The following is a 17,323-nucleotide window of genomic DNA, read 5'->3' on the forward strand; positions in this document are numbered from 1 at the left end:
TGTTTATAGAAAATGTTATATTTAGAAACGAAGGGAATGGAGAAAAAGGAGGATCCTTCGATAATTGCACATTGTGGGCTTATTTGGATGACATGTATCCGCGGGGGTGGAAACAGAAAACCCCAAACCGGATCCATCGCGCCAGCACGCATCTCGGCGCACGCAAACCCTAAACGTCCGCTATAAATCGCCCCTCGTCTCCTTCCCTCCCTCAGTCCTGTCGCCGCCGCCGCCGCCGCCGCCGCCCTCGAAGCCCCTGCGACCGGAGCTCTCCAGACCTCTTCCTCCGCCGTCAGCCCGGAGATCTCCCGGCTTCTCCCTCCGCCATCATGGGGTGCGTGCTAAGATCCCATCTCCTGCTTCACCCTAATGTAGTACCTTTGTTCTTTAACGGCGATGTCCTATCAGTCCTGTCCAGCGCGTCTCATGAGATTCTTCGTTCCGCTCCCCAGTTCTTGCCTGTAGCTGTTCACCCGTGTGGTTGATGCTCTTGTGCTATGGTCTTGAGCAGCAAGTGCCGAGTAGTACCATGTAATTTAGGCTGATTTGTGCTAGTGTTAAGGGTTGAGATCGTCTTTCCGTTCCGACGAAACTGTGCTTATTGACGGTCCAGTGCTGATCAGACACGACGTCAGTACTAAACATATTCATAAGCGACAAGAATTCGTTGCCACTGTGTTGTATGTATTCCTTTGTCCAGATGATTGGGCAGTGGGAGTTGTGCATGGTAGCATACAGTATGTCTTCCTTTTCCAGGCCCTGGGTCGGTGTCAGTTTGCCTGTTGGCAGCGATGTTATATCTGTTTTTATGATTCTCTGAATGCTAGGGTTAGAGGATGAGATTGTCACTCTGATGTGACGAAACTGAGCTTATTGACGGTCCAGTGCTGATCAGATACAACGTCAGTGCTAAACATATTCATAAGCTATAGGAATCCGTTGCCACTGTGTTTTCTGTATTCCTCTGTCCAGATGATTGGACCCTGGAAGTTGTGCATGGTAGCATACACCATGAGTGCCTTTATGGCCTGTTCTTAGTATTGGTAGCGAGATTATGTCAGTTCACCTCGGTTTTATGATGCTCTGAGTGACGATCATGTTTCTAATATGTCCACCTCCTTGCTTGTTATGATTGACGTACATGATTAATATGTTAACTGGTTGCCAATTTTAGAATTCAGGTGAAATGGTTTGACCGTAGGTGCATGTTTGCGGTATGCACTAGTTCAGTTCAGTGGCATGCACTTTATTTCAGGACTTGCTTTGGGATGTGTCCACATGTGTACTACATCATGAACATATCTTATTTTTGCATCTCACATAGCTATGTTATTGGATTTTTGGTTCCTGTTGTCAAGTTGGTAGTAATGCACCTGCTTTAACTTTTGAGATCTGTTTAATTAATGTAAGCATGGATGAATTCTCATCACAGGAAGACACGTGGTATGGGAGCTGGGCGCAAGCTCAAGACCCACCGCAGGAACCAGAGGTGGGCTGATAAGGCATACAAGAAGAGCCACTTGGGCAATGAGTGGAAGAAACCCTTTGCTGGATCGTCTCACGCCAAGGGCATTGTCTTGGAGAAGATGTATGCTGAACAGCAGATTTATGTTCCCTTGTTTTTCTCTCATGTTTTGAATCCTGGCTAACGTGTGCAATTGCTCCACTGCAGTGGTATTGAGGCCAAGCAGCCTAACTCTGCCATCCGTAAGTGTGCTCGTGTCCAGCTGGTGAAGAACGGGAAGAAGATTGCTGCCTTTGTGCCTAACGATGGTTGCCTGAACTTCATCGAGGAAAACGTATGTGCCTCTCACCCATTGCTCAGATATATGCGATATGTCTACTTTATGCAGCCAACCTAACCTCCTGGCTTTCATGGATGCTTCAGGACGAGGTGCTGATTGCTGGGTTTGGTCGTAAGGGTCACGCCGTGGGTGATATCCCTGGTGTCAGGTTCAAGGTTGTCAAGGTATCTGGTGTGTCCCTGCTGGCTCTCTTCAAAGAGAAGAAGGAGAAGCCCAGGTCTTAGATTGCATTTTTTTTATAGGCAAGGATGGAATGCACTGTTAAGGCTCTTGGATGTTTGAGGAGGAAAGCTGCCTGCTATGTTTACAATGTCCTATATAACCTGAAGTTGTACTAGCGAGATTTGTTCCTTCTCTGCTGTTGCTTTCTCTTAGCAGTTGCTATTAAGAGTTTTGTTTCCATGATCTGGATATATATTAATGCTGTGTTACTTTGCTGGCTACTGAGTTTTATCTTCCATGTGTTATGCTTGTCTGTATTATGCTGTTATAATGTTTGTTTTTTAAAAAGTGTTTTTCTCGCATGATGAGATTGTTTTGTTGTAGCTATACTGAAAAGAAGTACTCCCTGAGTAAAGAATATAAGAGCATTTAGATCACGAATCAGTTATTTAAATGCTCTTATACTTCTTTACCGAGGGAGGGAGTACCAAATAGATAGCGGAAGGGGTTCACTCTGTACCCAACCAAATGAACTTGAGTACATTTTTTGTAAAGTCGCCAAAATTTAGGCTCATTTGACTTAGGGTCAAAAGTTTGCTCAAAGATGCCTCAAGATTTTTTTTGACGGTTAAAGATGCCTGTTTATGTTAGGGCTGTAGGCAACTACCTCAACAGAGTTAATTGTAGAAAACCACCGCATCCAAGCGAAGGGTTGCAGAAAATGCTCTTCTAAACATTCATTGTAGATAACACATCAAGGTTGCAGAAAATGCTCTTCTACACATTTGTTGCAGAAAACACATCAAGGTTGCCTAATTTTTTGTAAAAAACATTGTCTGTTGGAGCGTTTTAAGAGCATCTCTACTAGAACCCTTAAATCTAAAACCAGTTTTAAGGGTTGAGAATTGGTCATTTTTGACACTTTTAAGGGTTGAAAAACAGAGGCAAAGACTAACCCTCAAACTCAACCCTTATAACAGAATATTCCGTTATAAAGGTTTGGTTTGAGGGTTTAGTCTTTGCCCCAACCCTTAAAATTGTCATTTGACATATCACAATTTTCACTAGAAAAACACAATAAACCTTCGAACAAACACGAAAAGGAAGATTATTGATGCATGGTTTAATAGTTTACATCACACAATCATCATATCACTTCGACCCCTAACACAAATCACACAATGAACATGAAAACAAACAACATTTAAATTGTCTCTAATCGCAAAGTTTTTGTTCTTGCATAACAAAGAAAATCATGGCAGCTTCGAGTAGCATACTTTCTCTTAAGAACAATATATGGGTGCACTTCTTATCCGCAAACAACTAAAGCAATTTCAGGTGGAGTTAGATTGCAGCTCCTATTTATGCATGGGAGGTTTGGACCAGTGACAAAATAGTTTAAGATTATCACAAATGTCTTTATAGCTCTGCCTAACAACACTAACTGTCAACATTTGACCTTGATGATAATCTAATAAACATAAATTGTCAGCAAATACAGGCCACTCTCGATGGCAAAAATAGCACTGTCAGCAAATACAGGCCACTGTCGATACAGAGGCGCACGCACGCACCTGCAGGTGCCGATCCTGGACAGAGGCGCACGTCCGCGACGCTGAGGAAGGAGACGCCTCCGCCGCCGCGCCGCCCACCGTCGACGCCTAGCGCGTCCCCGCCCCGCGGCTGGAGCTGCGGCTCGTCGAGGTTGAAGGCCGCGTAGAGCGCGGCCTGGACGGCCACCGCGCGGGGGCGGGCGGGGCGGCCACGGTGGAACCCTCCATGGCGGCCGCGGCGCGGGACGAGCTGGGAAGGCGAGACAGTTTTGCCTCCCGCGCGATTTGAAAAGAGGAGTGCGGGTTGGGGTCGGTGCTTTTTGCAAAAAGTTAGACAACCTTAGTAAGTTTTCTGTGACGAATGTGTACAAGAGTGTTTTCTGTAATTCTTCTTCAACGTGGTGATTTTCTGCAATTAACCCACCTCAACGCGGAGCTGCATCGTATGGCCTGCGCTTTCTGTGACAGCAAAATCAGTCCGCAAGGCTTTTTGTGGCCGAAGCAAGCGATTGATGGAGCTTTGGCAATCCATAGGGCACGGCAAGCGATTCCCACGAAAGTAAGGCCCTGTTCAGTTCCACTCCGTGGAGCTGGGTGTGAGCCGCTTCATCAAAATAAGCTATACCCTATACCCTGCTTCCCTCTGGGAGCGGAGTCAACAAAGCGAAGAGGAACCGAACAGTCTCTAAGTCGCCGGTTCTAACTAGAGATTGGGAGAAGCGGTAGCATATATTGGTAGAAAACAAACTGCAAGAATTAAGAAGAAACATGTTATCAGGTAGCATGGCCTGGATTAAATGTCAGACGCATCCTTCAACGAGGCTACAAGAAACCTTAGCCTGCATGATTCAAAGGGCTCGTTCATTACCCAAGATGTCCACGACACATGGCGCCGCAGATGGGCTGTTACTCTGATAAAGACAGTGATCTACGCAATGCAAGCTGCTTTCAGAGAAGCACAAACGTATGATACAAAGACACAGCGTCCCCACATTCCTGTGCACCGACAGTATAAGCAAAGCGGGTTGGTTATTTGTCAGCCCTAGGGAGTTACTATTTCTTAATTCAACCATCATATAAGCAATTGGTGTCTGTCAGATACAGAATCTACGACCATTATCCTCAATGTCCAAGAAGTAGACAATTTCATAAGCAAAGCGTGATGTTTGGTTAACATGCTGGAGCTCCAAGCCCAAAGGATATTGCTTTTGTGTCACTAAACCTACTAAGATAAACAGAGCTAACGGAGCTATCCAAACATTAAAATTTGAGGCCATCACATCACATGACTAACTGTACATAACGATCCATACGAGCTGCAGAACGCATTCCCCCCTTCATGCATCTGGCAGAAAAGAGAAGAAACCAATCATGAATCAGCAACGAAGAAGAGGAAGTTTACCACCAATTAACAGTTACTATCTGGCAGAAAAGAATTGAAGTTGTAGGTTTGTCTTAAGTCAAACTTGATTATGTTTGGCTAACTATATAGAAAAATGTGCTACGATCTACAACACCAAATACACATAGTATGAAAATGTATTTTATAAAGAATCTCATGAGAATAATTTGGTATTCTAGATGTGTTTTTTTTGTAGAGTTAGTCAAACTTTAAGCAAGTTTGAACTTCAATTGTTCTGGAACAGAGGGAGTAACTGTTAATCGACCAGATGTTAGCACGTGGCCCAGATACAAAATCCAGCATGATACCAACACCAAACTCCCATGTTTTCATGTGTAGGGAGTGTATAAGAGAACTCACCATCTTGACCTTGTTGGCTGGGTCCGTGAATATGATGAGGTCCTTACCTGTTGACAGACAATAAGTTAGATTATCAGTGAATCTACCAGTCATAATCAATAATCAGCACGATACCAGGAAACCCATCTAATGTAACTGACACCAAAAACAACATTGGAACTTCTTACTGTCAAGCAGTTTTGTGAGACAATACCTGGTATATGTTTTGTCCTTTATGTACAATAAAACCAGCGCTGTTCAGTCTTTCCATAATATCATCTAAATCTGGAACTAGCAAGCTGATTTTATCTGCTAAGCTCCGTATCTCCTGCAAAAGGAAAACAGAACATCAGAGGAACATCCAGAAGATGCTCCTATTGACTGGAGAAACCACATAGCAAAAGGACCAAAATGCACAAAAGGGCAAGTAAGCCAAATTTTGTTGATCATAGAAGGACCAGAATTGTAACTGAACTAAAATTGGTAACTCCATGTCAACTGATTTACCTGTTTCAATTTTAGAACTCTGATTTGCTTGGTTTGTGTATACGCAATACCTAACAGACCTAGAGCCTTTCAACAAAAATATTTAAGATGCATAATTACTTACGGCTCTTGAAAATAGATCTTTTCGCTGCAACTCAGATTGCTTGTTTAAGGCACTCATAAGTCTCTTTGCCTCCTTTTGTTGGCTCATCCCACCACTACGAGCTAAGTCCACACAACCATGCTCATCAACAAATTTGTCATACAAGGATTCTTTCATGATCTCAACAACATCCTGTAACAAAATTAAATGCAGAATGTTAAGATTGCAAGCCCCGTATTATATTAAATTGGTGTGCCGCTTGATGTCATTGAATATTTGACTGTCTATTTGCCAAACAACACTCTGCATAAGCCTTAGGTATGCGGTAAGCACCATACATTCACATTATCAGATTTAAAGTAAAACAGCAAAGAGACAGGAAAAAAAATCTGTGACATCGACATGACATGGAGATTAAAAATCATAATTTATCATGCTTTAAAGTTTGATTCAGAAATTTGCTGAGAATGAAAAGTAGCAAGAGAAAGAACTCAGCTTTTCCCAGCAACCATGGACAACAGGACAAGAACCTAAACCAACAGAAAAATTCTCTGCTGGTAATTTAGTTATGAAGTATGAGGAAATCCAAGCTGGCAGTGCAATGGTACAAGGTGCGTAAATGACTAAATGTACAAACGAGGGATGAGGGAGGCCAAGTATTCGAGTTATTTACATCGGCATCTTGTTTAGTCACTTCTTCTCTTAGATCCACCCGAGCGCGAGCTTCTGCTAACCTTACAAGGCTTTCCAATTGTCTGGCTGTGATGGGTGTGCCATCAGAAGAGGTACTGTGGGCCCTCAAACGCAAGTAAAAGTCCTGTAGTACTACAGCTGCTGGTTTTGACATGCTTAAAAAGAGGGAAGGAAATTAACAACCCGAAAATCGTTGCATTACATATATGGCATTAATAAGTGAAAGCGGGCTGATAAAATACCGCATACCGGGGGGTTACATAGCTTCTCGCGTAAGATATATACTTGCGAAGAAGTGGTTCAGGTAACGGAACAAAGTCCCTATCTTTCTCTGGGTGCAGTCTCAGCCTTGAAGCTAATTTTTTCTCATCAATTACGATCCCCATACTGCCATTAAATTGAGGCACTAGCATGGAGCAAAGTTGCAAGTCAATAACGATGTATAGGGTTTCACATGTAAAAGGGAACTAAAAATGTTACGGAATAAGCAATGAACAACCTGTTCTTAGCCTCTTGTTGGATGAGCAAGGACCTCCTTCATTTGTATGGAGCTGCGTGTAGAAAATATTGACTCTGCCTCAGTTTTTAAATTAGATTATAGCCCTGACACATCTATATGTGATGATATTGCTCATCAGTACTATATGCTTAAGATGTGAATAAAAAACGGGTAGCAGAAACTTACTGCCATTATATGGTCTGATAGTCTCTTATCTAGACAAAAGTCTGGCTGGTCAAGTAAAATGAAAACCAAGTCAAACCGAGAGAGCAGGGCAGCATTCATCTTTAAATTCTCATTCACTGTTTTCCCTCGGCTGCAAAAATAGTATACCAAAAGTTGGAAAGAACCCAGTAATTTAAGATCTGTCACCTACATCTCACTGACAAGTGAGAAGAAGAAACAACACCAGAACACACAAGGAAATGGTATTTGCTTGAAGTTCTGCCTGTTCCAGGCACAGTGACTTGTGTTGTGTGAGTGCAAACAGAACATTGCATTGACAAAAACAACCACACTGTAGTAACTGCACATCACACGCATAGGCACAGAGACAGCAGTAAAGGTAATGAGTATCAATTGAAAGAAGGAAAGATGAATGAAGACAAGATATTCAGAATGTCAAACATCATACTGTAAGCAGGGATAGAATTTTTTATCAAAGGATGGAAAAGATTAACCCACTCGTAATGACCACCAACAGGATTAGCAGCTGCCAGCACAGAGGTGCGGGCAGATAAACTCGCCACAAGGCCAGCCTTTGCCACAGATACACACTGCTGCTCCATGGCTTCCAGTAAGGACTGAGAACACAAATTCAATTTCAAACAAGGCAAGTATGGAACATCTATTACTGAATGAACATTTCATCAAGAAGCTTGTATCAGGTCAAACTGGGTATAATACCTGATACTCTGCTGACATTTTGTCAAACTCATCAATGCAGCATAGCCCACGGTCAGCAAGAACCATGGCCCCTGTAAAGCCAAGATCATTATGTTGATCCTATCACAAATTCTAAGACTTCAAAACACATCAGGCCACAAAACAGTAGAACAGCCAATTATATGACAACAAATGATCCAATTGGCTGACTTTCTGATAAGGTTCTCCACAGAATACGTGAGGAACAAATAAATCTTGCATGCTTACCAGCCTCAAATGCATAATCACTTGTCATTGAATCTTTAACCACAGCAACTGTTAGACCAGCATTTGTGGTTGTATTCCCGCATACATAAATTCCTCGTGGGGAAACAGATGCTGCAGCTTTTAGTAACTGACTCTTGCCTAGTCCTGGATCGCCTGCAATAACATTAAGCAAGAGTATGATTGCATCCTGGGCAGTGCTAAGTACGTACGGCATGGATCATGATTGGTAAACTATAAGGATTACCAACAATAATAACATGGATGTCTCCTCTAATTGGGACTTTGTTCTGATCCATTGAATGCTTCTGCACAGCACCAAAAAGCGCAAGAGTGATACCGGCTGAAATTTGGAAAATTCATTTAGTCATGTCCAGTAATGTAATACAACGAAGAAACAAATACGATGCAGCATCCAAGCAAATACTATTGTGCTGAAATGAGCATTCTGTACTATCGAAAGTGTTCTAAAATGGGACTACACAGGCGCCTAAGCGTTAGGCACTGCCTTCCCGCCAAGATTTAATTCAGCAAGCGATAGCTAGGTTGTCATGTACTAATGAAGGTGCAGGTACATTATATAAATTGATCATAAGAACTGGAGATGGACAAAACATTCATTCTGGACATTTGCTCATGTCTTTACTTATCGAACTTCTGATAATTTAATGCTTTTACATTCAAAAATACAGTTTGCACTGTCATCATGCCTTCGTTCTTTAGAACACTGGCTCTTGAAAAGAAAGAGAACATATCCCCTTAGTGAAGTACAACCACTAATAGCTTGATCAGTTCCTCACTGCTCAATTGCATGATTTTTTTCAGACGGCACAATAGCACTTACTGTAAAATAATGAATAATCAAATAATCGTAACTAAAACGCTGTACATGTCCAGAAGTACTGAAGCAAAAATAAGGAAACCAGTTGTCATTTCTTATATATACAGAAACTAAAGGGAGCAAGAGATTTCAACAGACGATTTATTTCCAAATGTTTGGATAACTCTGAGCAGACGAAATATGTAAATACTTAATAACATTAAATAGCCAGCGCAAATACCTTTTACAAGTTCGTGCCCATAGATGGAGGGGCAAAAGGAGTGAAGTATTTGACGAAATACATCAGCACCATGCTCATTATTATATTCGGTGATGAATTTAAGATCCTTATCAGTAAAAGTTTCAAAACTGAAGGATCCAGTAGCCAGAATATCAGTACAACTTGCATCTGAATTTTCTGAAACAATATGGGACTTGGAGTTCCTTACTGAGATTGCTTCCAAGTACAAGTAGTATAAACCCTGATTTCTGCTTTTGGATTTACCTGGAGATAATAAAAATATATGTATATATCCACAAGAGAGCTTAAAAAATACAAGAAAGTTTTGGAAAAAGAATGCTCCGGCATCAGACTAACATGAGCTTCACCGATTGTCAGTGGCGGAGGCAGGGGGAGACTGGCCGTGTCACCTACTGAGCTCTCACAAACACATGTATTACTGCTCTTAATACTCTATTTATCCGAGAAAATTAGCAAGATTTAGTTTATTTGTCCCAGTCTAACACTATATGACTAGTTTGGCCCCCTCTACATTGAGTTTCTGGCCCCGCCACTGCTGATTGTATTTGCATGGTAGAAGCAGAAAGAACTACACAAGAGGTAAGGATATGATCATGGATCAGTTGTGGGGTGTATAACCACCAGACGGGCAGCAACTGAACCCAATTCAGCTGTGCCTAGAATACAGGCCAGTTGTACCAAGGCCACAGCTCCCGCAACTACCCAAACCTATTACTGTCTGTCTATGACGCGAGCTCCAGTGCATTCGATTAGTCCACCCGGCCATTGATGTCGATGCCAGTCCGGGACAGTGCAACTAGATTCAAATATGAGTTGTACCCCCTCCGTTCTCAAAAGGGAAGCATATAACTTTTGGCTCAAGTCAACCGGTGCAAACTTTGACCAAGTTTGTAGAAAAAACTACCAACAACTACAATACTAAATAAATATAATATTAAACTATATTTTATTATTGATTTAACACTACTAACTTGGTATTGTAGTTGTTGGTATTTTTTTCCAGAAACTTGGTCAAACTTTGTACCATTTGACTTGAGCCAAAAGTTATGTGCCTTCCTTTTGAGAAAGGAGGAAGTAGTCAGTTAGGATTATGAGGTATAAGGTCATACACAGATACGCTAGTAGAGATACATGCTACGTAAAGGAACTGTAATATATCAAATGAATGAAGACGCAATTCACCTCTATATCTCGCTCTTTATATCTCCCATCTAGCCGATACATTGCACCTACCACCTAGACTCTGCTCCAACCCATGAATTTGGCACTGAGGAGACGTGGGGATTGAACTTGTCCTTCCCTCAGCCACAACTATTGGCTGTGGCAAGACTGTGGCAGTAGATGCTGCCTCCAGGACCTCTGAGTCTGTCCCAACATATCCCTCCTGGACACGTTTCCTTGGTGACATGGTCTGTTGATGTGCCACTTCCCTGCTTTGTGTGGCGTGCATGGCCTTTTGTATGGGATACCGTGCATGACAGGGAGACATCGTCACGACTATTGCATCGTGCATGACAGGGAGACATCGTCACGACTATTGCATGTGGCAAGGTCCTGGCCCCACACATAGTAACCTTTTGGCTATCATCATTGTTCTATAAACAATTCTTGGGTCTTACATTCAAGGAAAAATCATACAAAGCAACCGTATCTAAAAAAGAGTGAATGTTTTGGTTAAGGACTTAAGGTAAAGATAAAGTGAGGGGAGGTTTTAGGGATAACAAACGTAGCCAGAGATAGGTCTTCCCTAAGAGTAACATGGAACTTGGTAATGCTTCTTGTGAACTACCTGATACGGTTACACCTAGTAGTCCATAATGCACCAGAACCAGACAACCAACCCAAACTAGTGAACAACCTTAACAAAAGATTGAAAACATATGCGCTACAGGTGTTGCAGGCAATTTGGGGCACCTGAACATTAGCATTTTTTGTTTTTTCGCAAAGAGGATTCAGGCTTTAAAGCAATGAACAATGAAAAATAAGATACTGGATTCTTCAAAATTTTACCTCCTCCAACATCCATATAGTTGTTCAGCACTTTGACGATTCCAGCTACGGTTATAACCTCTCCAGGGATGCAACAATCTACAAGATCTTCTGTAAGCTCACATTCTATAGTTCGTGGCACTCGGCCTTCTTCACGGTTTTCAGCACTAGAAAGCTCTTGTATCCTGTTAAAAATAAGAAAAACAGAGCTTAGTGTTATAAGCAGAGAATGACAAAGATTATCTATTTATCACTTGCCTTATTTTCTGAAAATCCATCAACTTGGCAGTAGATCTCACTGGGGTGAATGTTCTGCCCTTGCAACCCTGAATTATGCAGGATACTGGAGGTGAAAATTTCCCATCAGAGAACACACGACGGATGAGTGTAGCACACTTCATGCAATGAAAATCCAGCGCCAGTACTAGAGGTTTCACAGTACTGACTTTTACAACAGTACCACGCACTGTCACTAGTTTCCCTATGAGGTGAATCTACAAGTCAGTACTTGATTTAGATGCAGAGCACATAAAGACAGAAGTTCTTACTAATACAGGCCGCTTTCAAATTCTTCAAAGCAATGATTGTTTCAGTGTGATTGTAAAGCCTGATATTGACCTTATCTACGTCGTTCAACAGGAGGCCCATGCCCGGGCACTTAGCCTGAAGAAAACATCAAGAACCAAAGTACAGTGAGTGAAAAAACAAAGCCCAACTGGCAACACAAGTAATTTTAGCATGAAAAGTAGCATCAACCAGATGAACTGCAGCTCCCATGCAAAGTAAGGCTTCTTTAGGATTTTCCCTGAGGGTATCTAAGAGCTTGGTACCACCGCACAGGTTCTTCAGCTGCTGGAAATCAATCGGAAGGAAGAAGACAACGCCATCATCTTCAACCTGTGAATGTAGTGATAAGTTATAACCACATGAATTCATCCACTTATTGAAACCGGAAAAATTCTTCCATGTCTAATGACAAAAGCACACTATGAAGCAATGCGTTTAAATCATTTCCATATGATTAGTAATTTATTGTGCAACTACATGATGCTATGATTTCATTTTTCAATTGGAACCTTGCATCCTGCTTTGCGTAGTATAGCAGCAGCATATTGGAGTATAACTGTATAAGTAACCATATGATACTGACGAAGTAAACTGCAACAGTAGCAAACTTATTCACAAAATTACAAGCTCCTCTTCATTCATTTTCCTCCTAAAGAAGGGTGTTCCCCTTTTTTCTGATTAGACATGTCAATACTTCATCTACCAGGAGCCACCAGCGCATTGGGACCTTAATATTGAAGATTGTAGAAACAAATTCTGCCCCAAATTTCGAGTTCGGTTCAATCAGGTAAGTAAACTATTACCCAAACTCTGCCCTGACAGTAAGGAACCAAGACACATTCTACTACAATGGTACTGCCCAATTAAATATCTAGCAATGGCAAGCTCAGAAACTAAAATAGTTGGAAACGGACAGACCTTAGGCACGAGCCTGAAAGCACTTTAACTATATATATATATACAGTTCCAATGTCAGCTGCCACTCCCAGAAATTTCAATCAACGATCGATCAGCCAATCCCAAAAAAAAAAACTAGGCACCAATCAGTCGCGCAGTAATCGCGATAACTGCATCGCGTCCGAAGGGATTAAGCAACCCTAGAATCGCATCACCATAAGAGATGGGCGAAAATGAGGCGCTGTACAGTACGCGGAATGGGGACACATGCTTACACGTGGGAGGAGCTTCGCGCTCTCCTCCAGCTCCAGGACCTTAACCAGGTCGCTGATGAGCCTGGCCCTGGGGTCGTCCGCCGGGAACACGGTTTCCTCGGGGAAGTATCTCGGCCAGACCTCCGTGAGATTCGCCATGGGGGCGGCGTCGACGGGGCGGCAGCCCTTCTGGATGTCGGCGTACATCCCTAAGGAGGTCGCGGGGATTATCTTCTCCGACGATTTGGACGGTGGGCGGTGGCGGTGGCGGTGGCGGCGGGGAAGGGGGCGGGGGCTAGAGGCGAGGCTTGGGACTTGGAAGGCGGGCGGAGCGAAAGTTTTAGCAGGTTTTTGCGCCGCGGGCGTGGGGGTGGGGAGTGTGACGGGAGAGAGAAGAGAAGAGAAGAGAAGACTGTGACAGACGGGTGGGTCCAGAGACGGACGACCGTGCGCCTATATACGGGGAAGAGAAGAGAAGACTTGCTCCAAGTGAATACGAGTACCTCTCCCGAATAAAATTCCGCGCTTACTATGGCGTATGACAACATACGGCTTATCTTTAGAAAAAACTCAAATACGCACGAATGTGCGTATTATATACTTTTTCTTTGTTCTAAAATAAGTGTTATTGTTATAGTATTAAATTTATACTAAAGTGATACTTCCTACGTTCCTAAATATAAGACATTTTAGACCTTGTTCGGTTCTTTTAGAATTTAAGGGGTTTAGAGGGGATTGGAAGGGATTAAATGTTTGGGAACGTAGTAAATTCAAAATTTTCTACGTCATATAAGGATCTATCTATGAAGAGACCAGCAACGAGAGAGGTTGTAGAGCATCTTCATACCTTTGAAGATCGCTAAGCGGAAGCGTTATTATGAACGCGGTCGATGGAGTCGTACTCGCAGCGATTCAGATCGCGGTCCATTCCGATCTATGTGCCGAATCACGGCACCTCCGCGTTCAACACACGTACAGCCCGGTGACGTCTCCTACGCCTTGATCCAGCAAGGAGGAGGGAGAGGTTGAGGGAGAGCTCCGGCATCACGACAGCGTGGTGGCGGTGGAGCTACGAGGTCTCCTGACAGGGCTTCGCCAAGCATCGTGGGAGAGGAGAAGCAGGGCTGCGTCGAGAGAGAGATTTCGTCCGTCTCAAATCAGCCAAAACCTCCACTATATATAGGGGGGGAGGGAGGGGGCGCCCCCTTTAGGGTTCCCACCCCCAAAGGGTGCGGCAGCCCCATCTAGGGCTGGTGGTGGCGGCCAGGGAAAGAGAGAGGGGGGTGGCGCACCACAGATGGGCCTTAGGCCCATCTGCACTAGGCACTACTGGAATTCTTTTATTTGTCGTCTGCCAAATCTTTGCCATCAGCGAGCAGACGACAAAGAACATATTTGCCATCAGCTTCAGGAAAACAGACGGCAAAGAGGTGCTCTTTGTCGTCCGCCCACAGACGACAAAGGAAGAGAAGGCAGACGGCAAAGCTGACGCCATCACCCACCTCTTTGCCCCACCCCACCCGCGCCCACCCCACCCCTTTGTCGTCTGCCTTCTCTTCCTTTGCCGTCTGCGGCAGACGGCAAAGTGGATGGACACCTAACGATAACGGTCGCCGCGCCCTCCTCTCTCCCACTCTCTACACTCTCTCCAGTCTCCCTCACCGCAGCCTCACCCGACCCCCAGCGCCGCCGCCGCCCCCACCCCAGCGCCGCCGCCACACCCCGCCGTCGCCGCCCCACCGCCGCCGCCGCCGACGCCACCCCCACCCCAGCGCCCCACCCCACCGCCGCCGCCCTCCTCGCGCCCCTCACAGTGCCCCTCCTCCCCCTGTGGCCCTCCTCCCCCTGCTGCCCTCCTCCCCCTGCGGCCTCTCCTCCCCCTGCGGCCCTCCTCCCCCTTTCGGTTAGTTTTTTTTCTTCTTTTTTTAATAGTTTTTGTCTAATTAGTTATATGTTTTAGTGAGGTTTTGGCTTAGTTTTAGTTTAGTTTAGGTTTTGTTAGGTTAGTTTCCTGTTTAGTAAAGGAGAAAAGGAGAAGAAGAAGAAGGAGAAAGGAGAATATGAAGAAGGAGAAAGGAGAAGAAGAAGGAGGAGAAAGGAGAAGAAGAAGAAGGAGAAAGGAGAAGAAAAAATAAGAAGAAGGAAAAGAAGGAGAAGGAAAAGGAAGGTAAGGAGAAGAAAGAAGAAGAAGAAGAAGGATAGGAGAGGAAGAGAAGAATAAGAGGAAAAAAGAAAATAATAATAAGAAGAAGAATAAGAAGAAGAAGAAGAAGAAGAAGAAGAAGAAGAAGAAGAAGAAGAAGAAGAAAACAAGAAGAAGGAGAAGAAGAATAAGAGGAAAAAAGACAAAAAGAAAATAAGAATAAGAAGAATAAGAATAAGAATAAGAAGAAGAAGAAGAGAAGAAGAAAAGAAGAAGAAGGAGAAGAAGAATAAGAGGAAAAAAGAACCGAACTAGATGCGGATGGGAATAAGATGATGGTACACACATCGGATGGGGAAGCATGGAAACATTTCGATGGATTGCATCAGGATAAAGCGGCAGATCCAAGGAATCCTCGAGTCTGCGCCGCCACGGATGGTTTTAATCCCTTCGGCATGACGGCAACCCAACACAATTGTTGGCCTGTATTTGTCATTCCACTCAATCTCCCCCCGGGGCAGATTATGCAAAGAAAGAACATATTTCTGACGTTGATAATTCCAGAGTCCAATTATCCGGGGAAGAATATGAATGTGTACCTGCAATCGCTTAAGGATGAATTGGAAGAAGCTTGGGATAATGGGGTCAAGACATACGATGCCGCTAGAAAAGAAAACTTCAAAATGCATGTGTGGTACATGTACTCTATGCATGACTTGCCAGCGTATGCGTTATTCTATGGATGGTGTGTGCATGGAAGGTTCCTGTGCCCCCAATGCAAGGCAGCTCTTCAGTTTCATTGGTTGCAGGAGGGTCGGAAGTATTCTTGCTTTGACTTGCATAGACAGTTCCTGGATCCTAACCATCAGTTCAGAAAAGACAAGAAGAACTTTACCAAAGGTAAAGTTGTCAAAAACTTGGCATCACCTGCGTTCACAGGCCAACAGATCCTGGATCAGTTAAACACCCTCGAGCCTGATCCAGAGCGTCCAGGGTATTTCAAGGGGTATAATTCAAAACACGCCTGGACTCACAAGCCATGCTTCTGGGATCTGCCTTACTTCAAAGACCTCCTTCTTCCACACAATATCGACATGATGCACACTGAAAAGAATATTGGAGAGGCTATTTTTGGTACATTGTTCGACATAGATGGGAAGACAAAGGATAATATTAAGGCTAGAGTCGATCAAGAGACACTATGTCATATACCGTTACAAAACATGCGAGAAGGCAAAGGAAAGCAGAAGTGGTCGAAGCCAAAGGCCTGGTTCAATCTTGGAAGGCCAGCTATGAGGGAAATTATCTTGTGGGTCAAAATGCACTTGATGTTCCCCGATGGGTATGCAGCGAATCTAAAGAGGGGAGCGAGTCTTGAAAAATTAAAAATCTTTGGTCTCAAGAGTCATGATTGGCACATATGGCTAGAGCGGGTAATGCCGGTGATGTTACGTCGCTTTATTCCTGAGGATGAATGGCTAGTACTGGCGGAGCTGAGCTATTTCTTTCGTGTTCTTTGTGCGAAAGAATTGTCGCCTGGCATGGTAGAAGACATGGAGGAGTTTGCACCGGAGTTGTTGTGCAAGTTAGAGAAGATCTTTCCACCGGGCTTCTTTAATCCAATGCAGCATTTGATTTTACATCTACCGACCGAGGCAAGATTGGGTGGGCCCGTGCAAGATCGTTGGTGCTATGCAACTGAGAGGATGCAGAAGACCGTTCGAGCTAAATGTAAAAATAAGCGTAGAATTGAAGCATCGATGGCTGAGGCATTCATTACTAAGAAGGTGGCAAACTTTGTGACAGCACACTACGAAGCCAAAAATGATCATTTGCATAATCCGAAGCCTCGGCACAATGATGCAGACCCTAAAAAAGGTGGGTCCAACCTCAGCCTATTCAAAGGGAAGCTCGCACCAGCCGGTGCTTCGAAACCAATAACGTTGGATGTCGAAGAATGGCGGAACATTTCGTTGTATATCTTCAACAACCTAATAGAAGTGCGTCCGTACATCGAGTGAGTTCTCGGCACATTTTCCCGTAACTTCTAATTCATTTGAACTGCTCTTATTCCCGGATATTTCAAACAGTCGTTACATCGCCAAATTCTCGGATGGAGCGGTGATCGAAAATGATTCCGTCGAAGAGTATGAGCTTCTGTCAAAGACAGGAGGCGGCTATCCCGGTTTCATCTCTTGGT

General features: G+C 43.8%; 2 protein-coding genes across 3 annotated transcripts; one reads left to right on the plus strand and one right to left on the minus strand.

Moving 5' to 3' along the window:
* The first annotated feature begins 216 nt into the window (after positions 1-216).
* LOC123445205 (40S ribosomal protein S23) lies at positions 217-2,248 on the plus strand. Its single transcript, XM_045122165.1, has 4 exons — positions 217-334; positions 1,433-1,588; positions 1,673-1,799; positions 1,889-2,248. Exons 1-4 carry the CDS (start codon positions 330-332, stop codon positions 2,027-2,029), a joined length of 429 nt encoding a protein of 142 aa, XP_044978100.1. The 5' UTR covers positions 217-329; the 3' UTR covers positions 2,030-2,248.
* Positions 2,249-4,576: 2,328 nt separating this feature from the next.
* Positions 4,577-13,249, minus strand: LOC123445188 (probable DNA helicase MCM8). 2 transcript variants are annotated; one of them, XM_045122146.1, is made up of 18 exons: positions 13,002-13,249; positions 12,019-12,159; positions 11,811-11,925; positions 11,521-11,743; positions 11,284-11,447; positions 9,253-9,516; positions 8,439-8,534; positions 8,195-8,347; positions 7,949-8,019; positions 7,727-7,845; positions 7,229-7,358; positions 7,043-7,094; positions 6,793-6,949; positions 6,524-6,698; positions 5,872-6,042; positions 5,476-5,589; positions 5,283-5,329; positions 4,577-4,865 (listed from the first exon to the last, which is right to left on the minus strand). In XM_045122146.1, coding segments are annotated over exons 1-18 (2,379 nt in total). In that variant the 5' UTR covers positions 13,188-13,249; the 3' UTR covers positions 4,577-4,864. The 2 variants fall into 2 exon arrangements, with proteins under 2 accessions (XP_044978081.1, XP_044978089.1); XM_045122154.1 differs by having other exon boundaries at positions 11,521-11,605; positions 13,002-13,247.
* Positions 13,250-17,323: the final 4,074 nt, after the last annotated feature.

This window comes from Hordeum vulgare, chromosome 1H (assembly GCF_904849725.1).
Source record: "Hordeum vulgare subsp. vulgare chromosome 1H, MorexV3_pseudomolecules_assembly, whole genome shotgun sequence".
Lineage (NCBI taxonomy): Eukaryota > Viridiplantae > Streptophyta > Magnoliopsida > Poales > Poaceae > Hordeum > Hordeum vulgare.

Bases quoted from the DNA above. Each gene is read 5' to 3' on its own strand.
- LOC123445205 (XM_045122165.1), top strand. The intron at 1,589-1,672 runs GTATGCTGAACA...GCTCCACTGCAG, and splicing joins GGCATTGTCTTGGAGAAGAT to TGGTATTGAGGCCAAGCAGC. The intron at 1,800-1,888 runs GTATGTGCCTCT...TGGATGCTTCAG, and splicing joins TGAACTTCATCGAGGAAAAC to GACGAGGTGCTGATTGCTGG.
- LOC123445188 (XM_045122146.1), bottom strand. From the start codon at position 13,187: ATGTACGCCGACATCCAGAAGGGCTGCCGCCCCGTCGACGCCGCCCCC. The intron at 11,744-11,810 runs GTAAGAACTTCT...TTCACCTCATAG, and splicing joins TTTGAAAGCGGCCTGTATTA to GGAAACTAGTGACAGTGCGT. The intron at 9,517-11,283 runs GTAAAATTTTGA...TATTATCTCCAG, and splicing joins CTATATGGATGTTGGAGGAG to GTAAATCCAAAAGCAGAAAT.